This window comes from Chiroxiphia lanceolata, chromosome Z (genome assembly GCF_009829145.1).
Source record: "Chiroxiphia lanceolata isolate bChiLan1 chromosome Z, bChiLan1.pri, whole genome shotgun sequence".
Lineage (NCBI taxonomy): Eukaryota > Metazoa > Chordata > Aves > Passeriformes > Pipridae > Chiroxiphia > Chiroxiphia lanceolata.
Genome location: NC_045671.1, coordinates 16,844,022 through 16,864,577, shown reverse-complemented (window position 1 = coordinate 16,864,577; position 20,556 = coordinate 16,844,022). Strand labels below are relative to the sequence as shown.

The window sequence follows — 20,556 nt, the reverse complement described above, 5'->3', positions numbered from 1 at the left end:
ATCGATTTTTTTTTATTCATTTCTCTAATGCACTGTTAACCCCTTAGACATCCTACTATACTAATTTGAAGGAGACCTATCTTAAACAGCATTCTCTGAAAACAAAGCAAAACCACACCAGAAGGATTTGACAGGGCTTAAAAGCAAAAGTCTTAGATCCACAAAAAGAGTTCTTAAGTTTTCATATATTAAGAATTCCAATTTCATCTCCAAAGCTACCTCAACCAATATATTTTTTGTTTTTTAAATCAAAATCCATGAATTCTCATCACTGTAATATACTTTATCCCATGCACTGTATGTCATCATAGAAACAATGTGAGTCAAAATAGACAAGTTCTGTGATCTAGAATAATCTTTCTGAAGGAAGGTCAAAACCAATAGGAGCCTTGTTGTATCTCATCCCTCAGTGTGACATGCAAAGGACATCTAGGAATATCTTTAGAAGGCAAACCTGGGAACTGAAAGTTGTCACAGAGGCATTGTCATTTTCAATCTTACATTTTCCTCACTGTCCCACTGCTCACCTTCTATTCTATAGACACAGTTTCTCTCTTTTTGCACAGATTCTTTATTTTTTTTTTCCAACATCTTTTTCTTCTTCTTAGGTACTGTTTTGTTTTGTTTTTCTTTAGGTCTAATTAATGAAAAGAGTTAGATTAAACTGAAACACTTTTGGTTCTAATTCATATTAGGTTTTTTGTTACTGATCTACATGAAAGGATTGCATACACAACTTTTGTTTCTTTTTTCCAGTACTATCAAATCACTTTTTGAAAGAGATCTTTTTCTGCAAATCTGACTTCTCTATAAATATCTTTCATTGATTATGAATTTGGAAAATTAACATATTTGAACTCTGTTTTATTTGGGTATTACAGGTTTAATTGTCAGTATTTACATTTATGAAAACTTGGATTCAGTTACACTTTGAAAACAAAACCAATCCTGCTCTGACATCTGTTTTCTTTTAGAAGTTAAGAATAGGCATTGTTTTGGTACAAACAGGTACTGGCCTACAGTTCAGAAATAAGTGTTCATCTCTATCAAGATTGCAGATGAGTAGATCTGAAGGTACTTTGCATTCCTGAGAGCTCAGCCTCCTCCTGGAGACCTCTGAGCCACCAGTGATGTGCAGCCTGACTCAAGTCTGTGTCAGGCAAGGCAGCCACAGATCTTACTGCTTCATTTGGGACTGGGCATGCAGAGGGTCCTGTATTAAAAAACACACATGGATATCCTCAGACAAGAGGATATGAATCCTTAAGGAACTGCAAAACTGAGAAATGTGATCATAATTCTAGTAACCATGGCTTTTAAATGGGTTTCTCTTTTACTTGAGTTAAAATAATGCTTTTCTGTTTCTCTAAGTAGTTGAAAAGTCATTAACTATTAGAAAGATTCTTGAGTCCTTATTTGGCTTAGGTACCTTTCTCAGAAAGAATATTGGCAGAATTAGTGGTTGCTGTAATCTTCTGTGTAAACTTTTTCAGAATAAAGATTTCTGCCCTGAGCTTTCTCTAAAATTATGAGCTTTTTGGACCATGTGGCCAAGGGTCATAAAGAAAGTAAGCAACAGAGCAGTTGAGTAGGAAAGCTGTCATGCTAGAAGGAAAAGCACAGTGCAGATGCAAACCTGGTGTTAGAAGAACTTCTAATGCACTGTTTGGAGGACTTTCTTTGGACAAGAGAGAAGGGGATAACTAGGCTTCAAATGTTCATAAAATTATAAAATTCATCAACACTATTATTTACAATTTAAAATAAACATTGAAGAAGTCATAGGTTTGCCCCTGCAGTCAGTAAAATATGTATTAGATTGAGAACTTTTAGGCAAAACAACTTAGTAGCTCATTCCTATCTTTACAAGAGATCGTAACTGAGGAAGGTTTTATATGCCTTTTATATGCCATTTTTTCAGTTCTAAACAGCAAAAGTGAATCATTGATTTATGTTCTTGTCCAAAGTAACAGAACATAATGGAGAGAAACAAAAGGGGAAAAAAATCTCAGCCAGTTCTTCTCTTCTTAAATGTCATTTTATCTAGATATTGATCAGTTGGACTTGACTTTACTGGACTGAGTTTATTTACATATATAGAAATTGCTTAAACAGCAAAAATAAATTACAGCATTTTATAACTTCATATTCCAGAGACAGCAATGTGCCTCTTTCTGTGATCTGTAAAACTGCCAGTGTATTCAGAATGCTAGTTCAACTTCAGTAGTAGTTATGAAATATGTACCTATGAACATGGAAATTTTAAAAAAATATATTATTACAACCAACTTTTAATCTGAGTGGTAGTCTTTAAAAATATTTGCATCATAAAATATAACAGTTTTCTGAATTGTTAAATTGTGAATAGAAAAGAAAAAAGTTCGCTTTTGCAATATTTGTAGATCTAGATTTTTCTGAATTTTTCTATAAATGAATTAATTATTTTCATGTACATGTAACATATTCTTAGGAAATATTCTTTTGTTGCAGTACTCTCATAGGTAATTTCAGGTGGGAATTAAAATGAAATAATAATTCAAAATTATCTTTGCAACCCAGTCTGTTTTATTTTTTAACCTTCCCTTAAATACGTAAGAGAAACCAAACACACTGCCCTTCAAAGTTATATGTTAAATGCTGACAGTAGAATGAAAAGGCTGACTCTAGTATTTCTAGGTTTCATACAAACACACTGAAATACAGCCCAGATGGTCTCAACCAGTAGTGAACACAATGTCTTAGATATGCTGCATAAATTAGGTAGTTTCAAATAATAACTCCTGTAGTTTAGATTTAGTTTTACTGTAAATTTTTTTAAAATCATTAAATATACTTTTCCATTGCAGCATACTATAAATCTCTATTGGAAAAAGGATACTATTTACGCAAAGCAAACTATCAAGCATCATTTAATACATTTTCTTTAATTTTACATTTTATCTGTGACCAGCTTTAACCCAGACTTAAAAAAATTAAAAATTAGTTTAGTTCTTGCATAACTCCTTCTTAACTTCTTGAATATTGTCAAGTTTCAGGTATGTGTGAAGCAGATTCAAGGTATGGAATAGACATACTCATGATTTTTTTGAGAAATATGACACAGTAGTTGTCATGGGTTTACTTCTTCTAAAAAAACAAATGGGAATTTTCTTTCCTCTGCTGCAGTGTGGGGGAGGGATATTGAATGGGGAGGACAGTTTTCTGCACTGGGTGATTGACCTACACAAAGGAGCTGGCTGGCAGAACTATATTCCAGGCTTATAGCCCTCTCTAAGGCTGGGGGGGGAGTTTTTCTCCCCTCCTCTCCTTGGAAAGGGGGACTTCACTTTTTGCCTTAACGGGGGCAAGGTGTGCACTGGAAAAGTTCTGAGGCCGTTTTGCTCTTGACCTGGTCATCTGGCTGTTCTCTGGCCTCGTCTTGCTCTGTCACCAGCTACGGTCTGCTCTGTCACCAGCCGGACCTGCTTAGGTTTCATCAGAGAGTTTGTGCTTGGTGAGGAAAGGGGGGAGTCCCGACCACAGCCAGCCACAGACATTGTGAGTTTCGTGGGAAAGAAACTGCCCTCCTTTCCCCTTTTTCCCCTTCCCCTCCTTGGTGGGGGGCGGAATCTCCATTGTCAGCTTCTCCCATTTGCTGGGGCCTCACGCAGCAACCGTCAGAGCCGAACAGCGCCATGTGCCAGCCATCACAGAGCACTGCAGGCTCTGCTCCTCCAGTGATCCAACAGCTCCCCCCGCCCACCGTGATTAGAATCGCACTAGAGGACAGAGAAGTATCAAACTGTTTCCTTTTTGAAGGGGACTTTTGGGTACAGGATTATTGTTAGTTGTTTTTGTGTTCTTTTGCTGTTTTTGCCAATATACATATATTCTTTAATAAAGGGTTGTTATTTCTTCCTTTTTCCATACTTCCTCGATTGGAGCCTCTTAATTTCGGATTTACAGTTGCTTAGAGAGAAGAATTTGGTCTTGCTCATAAGTCATCCTCCTTAGCAAAACACTTCAGTCTAATTAAACCAAGACAGTAGTAAAAAGGCTACTTGAACAGGTGTGTTTGGAGAAGAAGTAGTTAGCCTAAAAAAATGTAGACAAATGTGAATCTGGATCTACTGAAGTAGAAAAATTTCCATGTCCACAACAAGTTTAGGATTTTACTCAAGATTATATAAATAGAAGGATAAATTGTTGTTCTCTAGCTGTTGTCAGACAGGGCCATTTTTCTGACCATCCTAGGAAGAGCATGTTTTGAGAAGTAATTTAAAATAGAAGGTTGAGGGCACATGAAAGTTGATTGGGTCTTTTTCCCTGCATACAGGGTCAGGATGAAAACCAGAAAATGCTTGAGGAAGAAGCAAAACATTGGTGATTGAAGCAGTCTTTATTATCAGACTAAAGTAAACTGTTTGAAAAAATAATAGATACAGCGGAGATGAAAATGTCTTAGAGGAAAGAGAATTGAATTTATGTAGAAAATATAAATTTCATACAAGGAGGGGCCATACATGGGGACATACAAATGGAATTAGACAGTTGAAGTAGTGAGCCAGAAAGATGTCACAGTCTTTCTGCCTAGGAAGTGATTATTCCAACTAAGTCCAGTGAGAAATATTATGCTAGAGGAAGCAATGCTATAACTCAGCTATAGCAAGGTTGCGTTGTCCAACATGAAGTACCAAGGCTGAAAACATATTAGGATAGCATGAATAAGTGATAGTGCTACTGTTGTGACTGAAAAACCTGTGCGATAATGCTACTTCAAAGCTCAGTTCTAACATTTTGTATGGAAACATCTAACATTTGTATGGGAATATCAGAAAATTTTATGAGAAGCATGGTTAGGTAAAATGAGGTAAGATTTTAACAGAGAAGGTGACATAATGGCTCGTCAACATAAATGGTGTTTAAAACTACTCAAGAATAGCTTTAAGGTAGTGCATAAGAAATAAGATTCCAAAACCAGAGGGCTACCAAATTAGCTTTGTAGAAGATGCAGGATAAAACTTAGAGAAGCAAATAAGGTTTCAATTGGGCAGTGGAGTGGAAATATGAGAAGAGAGTATGCTTAGTGTGAAAGAATGTTTAGAGTCGGGGAGTAGTATTTGGCTTCAAAATATATCAGAGCTCAAGAAGAATAAAAGGAAGGTTTGTCCAGGAGGACAGTTGAAGCATTGAATGATATGTGAGCAAATTATTACTGAATTTTATTATAAGAGCAAAATAATCTGTGAGGTTTAGACCTATCCTTGTAGCTATTTAGAGGACAAAACTCATAATCAGTGTAACATTTTTTAACTTTTGTGCTTTACAACTGAGACATAATGTATTTTATAGCAGGTAACAGTCACAACCATGTAGACCTTCTTATGAAAAATGTATAAATCTGACTTGTCTAAAAAGCTACCATGACAAAGGTAATAATATTTGAAAAAGCATATTCCTCTAAAGGAAAACTTATTAGAGGAACTATTACTTTCAAGTAGTTGTTTGATTTATAAAATAGAGAAAACAGTTTCTTATTTCTCTAAAGAAGTGACAGTTTAATATTTAGGTTTCATTGTGTTGAGAGGTACCTGGTTATTATTTTGTAGGTGCTCTTTTTTAAGAAAAGAAGGGAGTTAAGTTCAGGCCTCTTAATTTGGACTGCTCTTTGTTGTAATTGAAAAATATCTGAAGTAGTACATCAGTGATAGACTTGCAGACATATAATTCTCAGAAGGGAAATGAACAGATAGGGCTTGCCATTGCAATTGTACAGACTCAGGTCAGTACAAACCAGTAAGCCTCATTTCTGTGCCTGGGAAGATCATAAAACAGATCCTCATGGAAGCAATGTTAAGATACATACAAGAGAAAGAGGTGATACAAGACAACCAGTATGGCTTCACTAAGGCCAAATTGATCCTGGCCAGTTTTGGAGCCCTTCTGTGGTGGACTGCAATGCTCAACAAGGGAAGACCAGCAGTGTCATCTACCTGGACTTCTGTAGGGCTTTTGATACAGTCCCATGTAGTATCATTAACTCCAAACTTGAGAAACTTGGATTTTAAGGGTGGACTATTTAGTGGATAAGGAACTGGCTGTATGGATGCAGACAGAGAGTTGTGATTAATGACTCCATGTCCAGGTAGAGGCTGTTGACGAATGGTGTCCCTTAAGGCTCTGTCTTGAGACTGGGGCTCTTTAATATCTTTATCAATGACACAGACAGTGGGATTGAGTGCCCCCTTAGCAAGTTTGCAGATGACATAAAGCTGAGTGGTACGCAGTCAACACAACAGAATGATGGGATGACATCCAGGGGGATCTGAACAAGCTTGAGAACTGAGTCCATGAGAACCTCCGGAAGTTCAAGAAGTCCAAGTGCAAGGTACTGCACCTGTGTCAGAGCAATCCCAGACATGAGTACAGACTGGGAGAAGAACTCATTGAGAGAAGCCCTGCCAAGAACAACTTTGGGGTTCTCATGGATGAAAAGCTGGACATGAGTCTGGAGTGCACACTTATAGCCCAGAAAGCCAATTGTGTCCTGGACTGCATCAAAACCAGCATGTCCAGGAGGTTGAGGGAGGTGATTCTGCCCCTCTGCTCAGCCCTTATAAGACCCCACCTGAATTACTGTGTCCAGTTCTGGGGTCCTCAGCAGAGGAAAGATGTGGACCTGTTGGACTGAGTCCAGAGGAGAGCCATCAAGATGATTAGGGGGCTGGAGCATCTCCAGTTTGAAGACAGGTTGAAAGAGTTGGGATTGTTCAGCCTGGAGAAGAGAAGGCTCTGGGAAGAGCACATTGCAGCCTTCTAGTGCCAAAAGGGAATTAGAAAAAAAGAGGGAGAGTAACTTTTTACAGTGGCAGATAGTGATATAACAAGGGGGAATGGTTTTAAGCTAAAGAAGGGAGAAATTTAGATTAGATGTTAGGAAGAAATTCTTTATTCAGAGGGTGGCGAGACACTGGAATAGGTTGCACAGAGAAGTTTAGATGCCTCCATTCCTGGCTTTGTTCAAGGACAGGTTGGATGCAGCTCTGAGTAGCTTGGTCCAGTGGAAGGTGTCCCTGACAATGACAGGCGAGTTGAAACTAGATGGTATTTCAGGCCTTTTCTAACCCAAGCCATTCTGTATTTCTGTTATTATTTTTCTTTAAGGAAATATGTTGTAAAGTGGATGAACACCCTTTAATTAAAAAAAGAACACCGTAAGTCAGGAAAGACTTGATGTCTTTCTTCTTACTTTAATTAAAGTAAGATTTTCTGTTCTGCATTTAACATGGCAGCAGACATCTAGAACAAAGTTAGCTGGATTGAATTCACTGTTAAAAATAGAGGTGGTTTTGCTAATCAAGTACTGAAGGAGAGCATCAAGAAAAAAAGAACAGATTGATTTGTTATATTAGAAGGCTATCATTAGAGTATGTGAAAGTAAAACAGTAGCTAACTATAAAAAGAACTTTGCTACTTTCAGAATTGCTGTCCTACATATAAACATGCCTCTATGGAGATCCATATAATAGGCTAAACTGTGACATGTTAGATGACACACAAAGTATCTTTCATTCATAGAATGGCAAAGAGGAAAGATGCACAATGTCCATGTCCAATGTGGCACTGCATTGGCAATAATGAAATGCTTGCATCCAATTTATGCAATTTATACTTCCACAACAATATGAAGTTTCTGGCTACTGTCATCTCTGCCAGTATGTACAGTCAGTGTCACTGTGACTTTCTTTAGGATATATACCGCAACATGTTTTTCTCATGTCTGGTACCTTGTTTAATAAAAGAAAATTCAAACATATAAATATGGAATAAAGAGTTCAGACAGAACTAATAAATTAGTCCTAAACTGGGAAGCAATTTAGAATCAATTAGTATCTCTGCCTCCAGTTGTCTGAGTAAATCAGGAGAAGTAGGTCTTACCTGAGTTTTCAGTGGTAGTCGATGTACTATATATATTCATATTCCTTTTTATGACTTTGCTTGTCCCCCTTCGGGGGAGAAAGATGTGAGAGTTAAGAGGTGTAGCTTTTTTGAACCACAGTAATTATTAGATTAGATGTGGACTGAGGCTGTGAAATCTTGGCATTGTTCATCTCTCACAGAATCCAAATATGATAAGACGTGAGGCCAAACAGGAAATATCTGAAATTTACATTTCTATGAAAAGAAAATTTTTAATCCTATCTACATTCAGTTCAACTGCTACAAGTAAGAGAGTGAAGTGGCAAAAAAACCCCAACCTCCATGTTATATAAACTTACAGGTTTTATGCTGGTACCATAGCATTTATCAAGTACATTTGAATCGCCCAAAATCTAGGTTTATAATGTAATATAGGCAGGGAGTCATAGTCCACAGAGAGATAAGACAGACAGCTGAGAGGAGCAGTTCTGTCTGTCTTAAAATAGATGTCTGAATCATGGAAACAGACTACCCCAGCGAGTGCCTATCAGAATTGTCTATAGCAGGAGAGTAGCTGACCAGTTTAAATCAGCAAGCAGCCCTCTGACACCTCAAGACTAGTGAGAAGACTTCTTTCTTAATGTACCTTGATAAACTCTGTGAATAATTCATGACAAGTTTAACCTTCATTTGTTCTCATAGAATGCTCTCCAGTAACTTGCCACGTTTTTAAATACATAGCTTTTTTTATCCTTTAATTACAGTTTTGAGGTTGGCAGTTTCATGTTAAAAATCAAACACATTTTGTACTTCTGAGTGTTCGTATGAAGTGCTTGTTTTTTTCTTTCTTCTCCCTGTACCAGTCACATTAAACCTTTGGAGTTTTCCATATCTCAAAAACAAATAGGAGTGGAAGAAGAATAGCAAATTTTATAACAATTTTTGAAACAAAAATGTTATAGAGGTGTAGTTCCTCTTCAATAAAGGCTTTGTAGCATAATGAATAATTTAGATTTAATTGTAGTTCCTGACATTTTTCTGAAGGACTTAGAAGTATGCCATTCTACCAAACAAGAGTCTTATCCGCGTCTGACTCATGGTCCCATACCTGTGGATGCCAAGTTTCCAATGAAGAACATGGAGAAATACACTCTTCTGTTTTGTGGAGAACTGTGCTCTTACACTAATGTAAATGTCCCACCTCAGATTTGCTTTCAGGAAGACTTTCTGATAGTGAATGTTGATTGCTTCACTACTTCCAAAAAGACAAAATGTCACAAAAACATTCAGTTTAGAGTATGGGAATGCTGTTTTGCTGATAATGTTAGAGTTTTGTTCTATACAAGAAAAGGTTAGGAAAAAAAAGAACTTTAGTATAAAAGATTAGCTAACATAATTAAAATTTAAGCCTGTGTTAAAATTTTCAGGTTGAACATACAACTTTTATCTTCTTGAACTGGTGATCTATTTTGCATTCTTGAAATAAACAAGTAGTCTTGGAATGGTGGTATTCCTGAGTGTGTTCCAGCCTTCTCTCCTTAATCAGAGATTGATAGTCAGCAGAACTGTCCAATTCTTCTGAACAAGATGATGATGGAAGAGGGTACATCTTACAAAATATCATTGTTCTCAATTGGTGTTCCTGACACTTAACAGTAATTTTGTCCAGAACCAGCTCTAATTATGAAATATTTGTAAAAGGAATACAGCTCTCTCTTGCTTTTCCTAGCAGCCACTGCTTCATTAACAAAAGGGAAAAAAGGTTACTGTTTACCTTTCTTTTAGTCTAAAAGACTGACATATTACTCTTAGAAAACATAGCTACTGCTTAACTCCCCACTAAGTTAAGTATGAGCCACAATATTTATTCTTTAAGCAACTATTTAGCTAAGAAATTGCAGTTCAAGTTTGTGGGGAGTTAATAGTTGAAAAACAGAAGGTCTGATGGAAACATTGATAGATTTTCCTTTTAACCGTGTAATTAGTGCTGTAATTATTGCAGTATGCCCATTAGAGATGACAAAAAAACCATGTTTTTATAATGCAAACCATATTTTTGTATATCTATGTGTTCATATATATACACATATATATATATATGCACACACACACATACATATATATATATAGGTACACCCATGGTTGAGTATCTGGGGGGATTTTTTACTTTTATTTTAAAAAAAGAGAAACACAGCCTGACACACTAGGCAGTCTTAGCTCAGCTCAAGTTCAACATCTTCCAGAGGGCTAGTAATTTTAGGCTATTCACTGTTATGCAGTATTAATCCAACATTAGTTGGCATCATTTATTCTAACGTTAATCATAGATGTAACTATAGACCACAGCCATAGCTGATAGCATGAGTTTACAGTTTGCCTAGAATATAGTGTTTGTCAGAAAAAAAAGTTGTGGGGTTTTTTTTCTTTTGTGTCTCTAGCAATGAAGTTTTACACAGATACTATCTTTATTTCTGCGTCCGAGTCTATGTGGACCAGCAATGATCAGTTAATATTGAGACTGCTAATATTAATAAAAAAACCGATTACATCAAATGAGAATTAGGCTGGAATAAAGGCAGAAGGACATGTTTTCAGCCTGGCATATATCAAGAACTTAACTATGTCAGGGAGTGAGGCACCATATAAGGCCTATCTCTGAGACATGTCTCCTCTACTGCTTATGGTACAGCTCAGGCAGCAACACCTGACAGTTTCAAAGATCAAGCATTTTCAGACCAGGCATCATGTTAGAATAGAGTATTCTCACAGTGGGCTCTCTTTGTTATTCCACCTGTGAGGAGTTTTGCACATTTGATTCTGGGTAAAGCCTTTGTAGAGCACATAGTAACTTTATTTACACTGCAACCACTGAGCAAATAAACCATATTTATTCTTAAATTGGGTAGCTCAATCCATGTAGCTAAGTAGATATAGAAAGGAAACACTAGTGACATATGTTGCAATTCTTCTGTGCCTTTTGGTTTGCCTTTTTCCATTCTAAAGAATTCTGTGCTGTAGTTATTATTACATTTTGTAATTCTTTTACTTATGCAGTTATGTATACCTTTTCCCTCCTGTTACCTAGTTGTGAATGGCAGAGTTTATTTCTCTGGAATTACAACCCTACCAAAGGACACTTTTAAAATAATTTGCTATGTTGAGCAATGGTAAAATCTTCAGGTGGGTCAAAAATTTACTTCTCTAATTCTCTGATTTAATGCTTGTTTTTGAAAGACATCTTCTGACCCTACACATCCATTACTACTTCTCAGACCCACCCATGCAGGTAATACAAGAGCATCTTGTTAATCTTTTCTGTCCTTCCTTTTGTTCTGCAGTACAGGACATAAGAGCATAATCTAGTGCTATCAATGAACTAGAATGAGCTGTGCAACTCACAGTTTCCAAAACCAACTGCTATGGTTCTTAGTTTGTGAGAAAATGTTTCCTACTGTGGAATATGTGCTCCTAGAGATTAGAAAGGTTGGGTTCAGGTTTCAGTGCATATTCTTTATATGTTGAAAAGTATACTTCCATTACTGTGTAAGCTGGAAAGTATATATGAAGAAAAGAAAGATGCAGACTGTGAATGAGCAGATGCAATAGTAGCTAAACAATAACAGGGACAGTCCTGAGTGAATGAGCCCAGCTCCAAATTTTTAAAAATATTTTAGTAATCCTACCTGAAAAAGATCATAATGAAACTAAGATTGCATATCAAAAGGCAGCAGATTTTTTATAGCTTTCATTTTCTAATGTGTATTCCAAACAACACACTTAGGAGCCCATTCCTTATTTACATCTGAAGGCTTGAGACTGTGAATCCATTTCTTCAGCTTGTGCACAACAACAGCAATAATAACCTGCCACCTATTGCATGTTTTCAGTTCTTTGATATCCAAGTGCTTTTCAAGCAGCAGGGTATGGGTTATCCCTGTTTTACAAACAAGGAAGACAAAACTCAACGTTTAAGCAAATTTTCCATACCCTCAAGACAAAGATGTTCCCAGCCATGGAACAGAACAGGCAGTCCTGTGCCTCATTCCCTAAGCCATGCTTTTTGCAATTCATTTTAATTTTCAATTTTGTGCAATGTAACACTGGTTTAATTCAATTAGTTACTAATTTGAAGATAAATAACTAGTATGTAAGCATCCTCAAAGTTGAATCCTGCACACTTTTTAGTATTGGTGTTATAATTATTTTTGTATCTTTTTTTCCTTAGACAGTTTAAGTATACAGTCAAATCCTCATTCCAGTGACAATATATGCAGATAAAGAATAGTGTAGCTTTTCTTGCTGCTTTTATAATAGTGTATTTAACAGTACCAAATAGCTTCATCTTTTAGTATTTTCATTAATTTAAAATCTTTTCTTGCTTTTTTTTCATTATACAGTCAGCTTTTGCCTTAACTGTGAAGGCAATCCAAAAAGACCTCCACTCCAAAGCCTTTTTCCTGCCACCATAAAAAATAAATTGTTTTTGTTCAACTTACAGAATTACATGTACAAATCAACTATTTAAACAATGGCTATTCCTCTGTTTATTCTCTTAATTTCCCTTAATTTTTCTCTCTCTTAATTCCTCAAATTATGAGAAATTGAGAGTTTTTATAATTGTCCCCATATCAAACACTAAAATAAATCCTGCATCATCTTCTATAAGCACAATGGACTAATATGCTCTTATATTTATTTAAAACTTAAGACAAAACTGCTATTGATGTTCATGTTAGCACAAGAGGTTTTAGGTATGAATTAGAAGCTATTGTTAACTGCCAAAGTTGGCCGAATGGGTTCTCTAGAAACTTCTTTGGACAAAAGGTTCCCTTTCTCATACTGACTATTAAGAGATTTTTTTGATTGACTTTTTTTTTTTTTTATCTTCACCAAAGTCAATTTATGAATTTCAGATAAAACTAACATTCCCTGGAAGGCTACGAGCTCTCCTTCCTAGTGATAGACTCCTTTTTTTTTGTAGGAAGCCTATGCTTCTAAGGTTGCTACCTGAGGACAGGCTCTGAATTGGCCGCTTGGAGTGTATCTGCTTAATATACATTTCAAAATAGTTGAAGTTAGTAAGCACTTGGATGGCAGGAGTTTATTTTTAAGGAGCTGAGGATGGAGACTAAAAAAGAAAGCGTGTTCACAATAGGTGTTAGTATTTACTTAGTGAGATGGAGATCTGCAACTCCATGAGAACCTTTTTCTGAATCTGCATTTAAAAACACTGCCTTAATTATTTAAGTACTTGAAATTAGAGTGTATTCCTATTGTATAGTAATATTTAGTATCTAAATATGCTACAGTATAGTTCTACCTAAATATCTGTTAACTAGGAGTAAAAGGCATCATCTTGACTGTTATGCTGTTGAGAACAAATCATCCTGAGATATTTACTTTGTGGCACAGCAGAAATAGTTTTTGAATATTCCATTACAGTATGGTATTTTGAAATCACTTAAGCAAAAGGTTTGTTTTCCTTCATTTTGTATTCCTTCATTGGTGTAGGAAAAATGTTTATATTTATAAATAATAAATAATCAGATAAACTTAAAAAAATCAGCTTTAAAATGGCCAGCTATTTTGTAATAGCCCAGCACCTCTATTTTATCTGATTTTTTGGGGTTTGGCTTTTCTTCATAACCTATTCAATCTGTTAAAGGATTAAAAAATTTCACGACACGGTGCCTGATTTATGTGTACTTCTATAGATGTGTGACCGGCACAGTAACAGACCCAACTGTTACTAAAGGTCTCATGACTGTATGACCCTTTGAGCTAAATTTATCACAGATGCTTTTTCCACTCTTTGAAGTTAACATTTTGATTCCATGAGACTCTTACAAAAGGTCCTGTGCTAGTCACTAGGTAATATTTGAGAGATAGGTGCCAGAAAACATGAAGAACAGAATGCTTAGCAATAAAGCTTATTAACATTCCTTCTGCTGTTGTGGAACACTTTATATGCAGATCACTGGCAAAAGCCTCCAGAGCAGTTAGGATCTTTCCTGGTGATATACAGTGTAGTTGCTAATGTATTTTATTGTACTGTTATAAAATAAAGTGCAAGGGTTATAGAGAGCCTTACACACTTTACGCACATTCCTATTTGATGAATTGTTTGATATTTTGATGTGTAGCCTGTTTATCGTATTTTCCATTTGCCAAGTCTATTTAAATTTTATAAATACAATTTTTAGTGCTTGCTTTCATTATTAACCTAGCTGCACTACCTTCAAAACTAACACACTGCAACACTTGTAGAGACTGTACAAAGGAATGGCTGTTACGCATGTAACCGCTTGTTCAGCAATAAATTTGCTCTTTCAGTTTAAAACCAACATAGTTCAGAGCAAATTCAAAATGTATAAATTAAACATTATATTCCCTGTCTAGTTCTCTGCATTTTTCCTCTTCTAATGCTGAACCTGCCAAATATGCTAACATAGGAATTAACTCCCAAAACATTTATGTTTAAGTTTTTTAGCTAGAAATTATAATTACAAGGGTTTTTTGTAAAGCATAATCAATTAATTTACTTATTGTAACAGGAAAAGATCTCTTTCTGCAGTACAGTAGAGAGGACATCCTATTATGGTTCTTAAATTAAGGTCCTTCAGTGATTTATAACAATCACTGTATGTGTGTTTGACTTTAACAGTCAACAAGGAATTTCATTTTTGCTTAACTTTCCCCAAGTGTTCTCAATGTTTTTCAGACAGGGAATACTTTCTGTTTTGTAAAGTTAGAAAATAGTACTTATTCACAGTATCCAGGCAAGTGTTAGGAGAAAAAGAAAAGGAAGAATTACATTTCTGCATAAGGCTTTTAGTTAATTTGGAATGAAGAAATCTTTGGTCCTTTCTTTACTCCACAGAGACTAATTTACCTAGCATGTCTCTAATTGGAATTTCCCTGCAAACTCACAAATGTTACTGTAACTGACATTCATATTTTCCTTTTATTTATTATCCATCAATATTGTGGGTTTGTTTTTTCTTTTAAATGTTATTGACCTTTAAACCTGTTGTTATCAAACTGCAAGGAAGAGATAGAGACTTTTTTCAGCTGCCTTCACTCCCATGTGACCTGCAGGGAGAACAGATTCAAAATAGAGTAGTTCCTCCCAGGGCAATACAAGACAGAAGAGAAAAGCAGTGTCATTTCCGAAGAGCACAGTGCTAGAGTAAACTCAGCATGAAAAAGGAAGGAGTTGCAGTGTGTTAGAATTCTTCCTTCACATCCTGGGTTTTTACAGGAGACGGATTTGAAGGGCTTTAAAAAGAAGAGGATTTTTAAAAATGCTTTGAAATGGAGTACTTTGAGAATAAGCTTTTTAAGGACAACTGAAGTTTGACTGCTAGAAATACTGAAGGAATTTTTCAAAATGAGCATTGTTATGAAGCCAAGATCTCGATCTACCAGCTCCTTAAGGACTGCCGACACAATGTGGTAATGTGTTTGGTTTGTTTCTTTCAGGCTCTCCCTCCTATTATGACACACAGATATGTCCCAAGAAAGTCACAGGCTTTAATTTTGACTTGATAGATTTTGCATGGTTATTGAAGATGTTCAGCTGCTGAATTTCACAGTTATTAGTAAGGAGTAAAATTAGGTAGCTTTTTATTTTATAATACACTATATATAATTTTTAAGCAGAGAACCCATTACATACTTTTTTTAAACACATTGCTTATATTTTTTTCCCATTCAGTATTAAGGTTTAGTCCTTTCACTTACAAGTACCTTCTAAAAATCTTCACTAGACTTTTTTAAGGAAGCAAAATTATAATATAAAGCTTGCATTTCTGGAGGCTGGAGAGTAAAATGAAACTAAAGTTTTTGTGAGCTATTTTGGGATACTTACATGTAGTTTTGCTGCATAAATAGACTGACTGGTAGAGATGTGCCCTGGGAAGAAACAGACTTTGCAGCAGCATGCGTAAGACTGTGCTGTTTTATGCTTCATGTGTTTCTCCTCCTCTCTGTGGCTCAGAGGAGTAGAAGCAGCATGTAATACTGATCAATCTGTATGATTTTCTTGCAGATTTTTTTCAGTTAGCAATCAACAAAGTTCTGGTTTTTGGATACTTATTCTTTGCTTTTTAAAGCTTAATAGGCACTGACAGGACAGGTTGCTATTCAGTATGTGAAATAAATTCCCTTTACCCTTTTAATGTCTCCTACAATTTTTCCGTCTCTCTGTGTTTTTAATAAAGCCACCATCATTTTAATAAACACATAATAGACTAACTCTTCAGAGCTATATTTAACTGCTATAAAATGATGTAGTTTAAAACATAGCTTTGGTTTAGAAATCAATGGCATATATGTTGCTGTGTGATAAGAAAATAAGTACACTACTCAAGCTAAAGAAGGATCCTAGTTATTCTCAGAAACTGCTAAGGCAGAGTTTGGCTGAAATAACTGCAGTAAGTAGTGGCTTTATATTAAAATGCAATACCCTGTTGGTGAACTATGTATTGGTAAAGTTATATTCTGCAGGGTGTCTCCAAGGAAGTAAGCTAAAACATACATACCTTAGCTATTACGTACAATTGTGCAAATAAATCAGTACCTTTGATTAATTCTTCTGCCTTTCAATTATTTCTTTGTTGACTGCTTCCCTTAATTCTTGCAGGAAAAAAAAGAAAAAAAAAATCAAAGAAAAAAATCGTTGGAATTGATACTTGCAGGTTGATTTGTCCACCGAGTATTGTGTCTGAAGTCTCTGCCTGCCTCCCTTTTGTTGTTGTTGCCTTAGGGTATAATGCTAATCTGGTAGCTGAGAATACCTGTTCTGCTAGTTGTAAACTGGGAGTCCTTTGCTACTCTGCTGTTTGGGAACACTGTCTGAGCTCAGAGGTGGCTCTCAGGGTGATCCTTGGAGGCTGACTGGACAAGGTACATGCTGTTCCCTGGTGGTGTGGAGCAGAGCCAGGCAAGCCCTGCCCCAAGCAGAGGGAAAATGGAGTGCAGAGGAAGGAGAGAATGGGAGGGAGCCGCTGGCCGCCCACACTGAGCTCAACTCCTGGCTGCTGCTGGGAAGGTGGCGGTTCTAGGCCAGCCCACCCCACCCAACCCAACCCAACCCAACCTTTGAGGTGGGCCTGAGCAGACCAGTTTCCAAATCACCAGCATGACTTTGCTTGGTGTGCTTAATCATCAGAGTCTGTGGGTTTCTACCCATAGATCAGTACCACTTCCTGCAGTTCTCTGGGACAGAATAACAACACTGTAGTTTCACTACAGTATTAACGCTCAGGGACAAGTAACATGATTAAATGAGGAGCACTGATAGATGTTCAGGCCAGGAGATAGTGAAAGCTGTACCACAGACTTCTCCTTTCGGTGTCTGTTAACATAGTGATCCTCCTGTGTGTTAGAGTAGCAGGGGTGCAGGAAGGAAAAAATGGGAGAATGTGAGAAGATGACCTGGGAATTTGTGGGTCTCAAGACACAGGGACTATAGTGACAGGACTGTTTTAAAGTATAGATACGCCTCTTCCAAGGGTTTGAGGAAAATTATCCCAGGATAACTTTCCACTATAGTTTCCCATGTGAACAAACTTCCCATAAAGAGCAGAAACACACAGAGACTCCCAACACATAGAGATAAGTGAGAGGACAGGAAAGACGTAAAGAAAAGACAGTTGTTCTAGTTGCCTTGAAATCACACTCAATCTCTGTCCAAAAGATACAGTCAGTTCAGGGTATGTAGTAAAAGCATGATATTCTTTTTAGTATCAATATTGCAAAGCATCCAAAGGGTATCTCCACTGCTGATGTGCTGTGATGGGCACACCAGGTGGCTTTGAGCAGATGCAGGTGAGCCCAGGCTGTGCTGATGCATCCCTTTGTAAAGTTGGCTGGGTTTAGGATGGCTGCTGTTTAGCATGACAGTAGAGTCTGTAGGCAAACCTTCTCTTTCTGAGGTACCTTGGAAAATTGATCCTAATGTTATATTCCTCACTTCAGGAGTGATTGCGAAGTGTGGTTTTAAATTAGAACATTTCTGGAAAATAGTCCAGGACGGATAAATGATGGTGCAAACTTTTCAACTCAGACAATTGATACATCTTTTTATTCCAGAGAAGAAATAACAAGGAAGTAAGGAAACTCATGGTAAGGTAAAACTTTGGCTGAGACAGGAGTACATTAATTGAAATGAGAATAAGATTCCACTTAACAATTTGCCAGTGAAGAGTAGAGCAGCAGTGTTCTACAGAAAATGTCGTAATTCTCTGGTGATTTTTTTTCCTATTTGGATAAAGAAAATTTTGAACTTAAAAAAGATACTATTCTAGTTATTCTATTATTATTCTGAATTAAAATTTTAGAAGTTGAAATTATTAACTGCTGGCAGGTCAAGCAAGCAGATAAGGGTTTCTGGTTGTTGGACAGCATCTTACTGGCTAGAAGTGAGGCAGCTGATCAGATATTAGAACTTCTTTTGTTTTTCATGATACATATAACTAGCCCAAAAAGTTTGTAAGCCTCAGGAATATTGTCAGCTTTTCTGCATGGTGTGTCTAGAGTTACCTGTTTACTTTGTAGGTTGGTATTATTGGGTTTTATTTATTTTTTTTAATGTCTGCCAATTCAAGCTTTTCCGGTTTTTGGAACATAGGATTGGTTGATCTGCAAAGGGCACATCCCAGCCTCTCCAGTGCCCCTGAGAGCAAAGGTGTTAAATGATTGAGGCTATGGTATTATGTAGAACACTGCCTCTGTCCTTATTTACCTCCAGAAGTGGGTGATATTGCTCGTCTGCTGTATCATGAAGTTCAGTATATTGGAAATTACTGAAGGATGTTGTCCAGTATGAATTTCTCAGTCTATAACACATTTATAGATGAGTGGAACAAAACTGATCTATGGCATGAACTTTTTATGACTGTACCCTTAATATGTGGATCACAAGAGTGATGCTAAATAGAAGTCTTGTTGAATGGAGACAATAAAATACTTTTGGCTTGACATCAGTTTCTGGAGCAGAAGTGTTAGGACAGAATTGTAGACATCAGCTGTGCTGACCTGAGGTAGCTGCACTGGCTTCCTGACTTAAAAGTATCATTAAGTGGAACTCTGCCATGACTGTGACCCAGTCTTTTGGTACTCATGTGTGACAGTAAAAAGCTATGGCCACATCACACTGCCATAGCACTGACCATCCCAAAACCATTCATCTCCTCAGTTAATACCTTGGTGCTAGCAAGCCTATTGCCAGTATAAAGATGACAAATATATACAATAAATGATACTGAATGAAGCGTATACCTCTATGTTATTGTTATTAGACCTATATTTGAAGTTAACTGCTGCCTTTCAGACTGGGAATCTGAGTGCTGAGGAGATCAAGAGCAAAACCTGGGTATTCCTTGAAGGAGTCTTTGTCTAGAGGGCACAGAATGTAAATGTTTGTAATTATAACTGTGAACAGTATTAACACCAATCATATCACTTGGCTGTTAAAAAGAGTTAAGCTTTTTTATTCCTTTATTGAGTCAATCTTTTTTCCTGTTCAGTATTATGATTTTTTGTGTGAGCCAAGTGCCTGTTGTCATTGTTGGCGATATTACTTGTCCCCTTGCCATATCTTAAACAAAACAGGTTCACAACCTCACATACTATCTAATCACACTTTTAGTAGTTGAATGTGTTGAATACAGTCCACTGGGATAGTTCAATGCAAGCCACACAGCACACAAACTCATGGGTGGGGATTGAAGTACCAAATATCACATGCAGAATTGTGGGATTTCTGATGCTAAGGAAAACTGGCAAGCTACAGATGACCTTTCCTACATGAAGTCTGACTTTGATGGAATTTGTAGGTGACTTCATTAAGGAAAATAGGCTTTCGTAAGCAGTATGGGCCTCAAATCATGACAACTACAGAAACTCAAGGTGATGCATATGCTGTTAATTATTGTGTCGGTGATAATGAGGAAGCCTGCATAGTGTGATATGTTAAACAGTGTTATTTTTACAAAGTGAAAGGGGAACAAATGCTATTTTGTCAGTGAATTAAGGGTAGAGTTTGATGTGATCAACTAGTCTATTTTCTAACAATATGAGGCATGTCCTACTGGGCTTGACCAATAGCCTTCTCAACCTGTTATTCTGTTGTCTCATGCAGCAACAGGGAAACATGAGTGCCTGTCCAATTTCAACAATCCATTCCCATCATATTGCCCACCGTCTACTAGTGTTGCATTAGGGATGTTATAGGGCTCATCCTTGGCTGTTCTCTTTTTTGTATTATCTATGTACCTGTTTGCCCATGGATTTGCTTGATATCTTTTCAAAATCTGCTGGTAAACCATCTTCCCATAACCTTTCTGCCTGTGTAAGAAAGGACTTTATTTACTGTGCTTTAAAATTAGTTCTGTCGTTGTGGCAATTGGTGAAAGAGTCTGCATTCACTTATCCACCAGCTTCATGATTTTGTTAAGCTCAGTTGTAACCTTCTCAGCCTTTTCCTGTAGAAACTGAAGAACTGTAGCCTTCTTGTATTTCTCTAAAAAGGGTACTGCCCCTCCCTTGATCATTTTAGTTTCCATTCATTGTATTTCCTCAAACACCACTGTGTCCTTGAAATACAGACACCAGATGGCAGGCATTACCCAAGATGTGAACACACCAAAGTTC

General features: G+C 36.8%; 1 protein-coding gene across 5 annotated transcripts in view; it reads left to right on the top strand.

The window, feature by feature from the left end:
- LOC116780155 (cAMP-specific 3',5'-cyclic phosphodiesterase 4D) overlaps nucleotides 1–20,556 on the top strand; it is a 394,135-nt gene that overhangs the window by 223,694 nt on the left and 149,885 nt on the right. The window contains exon 1 of one of the 5 annotated variants that reach the window (XM_032674706.1): nucleotides 15,066–15,354. The exons of the other annotated variants lie outside the window; for them this stretch is intronic. Coding sequence (XP_032530597.1) covers nucleotides 15,290–15,354 — 65 coding nt within the window. The 5' untranslated portion in view covers nucleotides 15,066–15,289. Of the gene's footprint in view, nucleotides 1–15,065; nucleotides 15,355–20,556 lie in introns of those variants that run through there. 5 annotated transcript variants of the gene reach the window in all.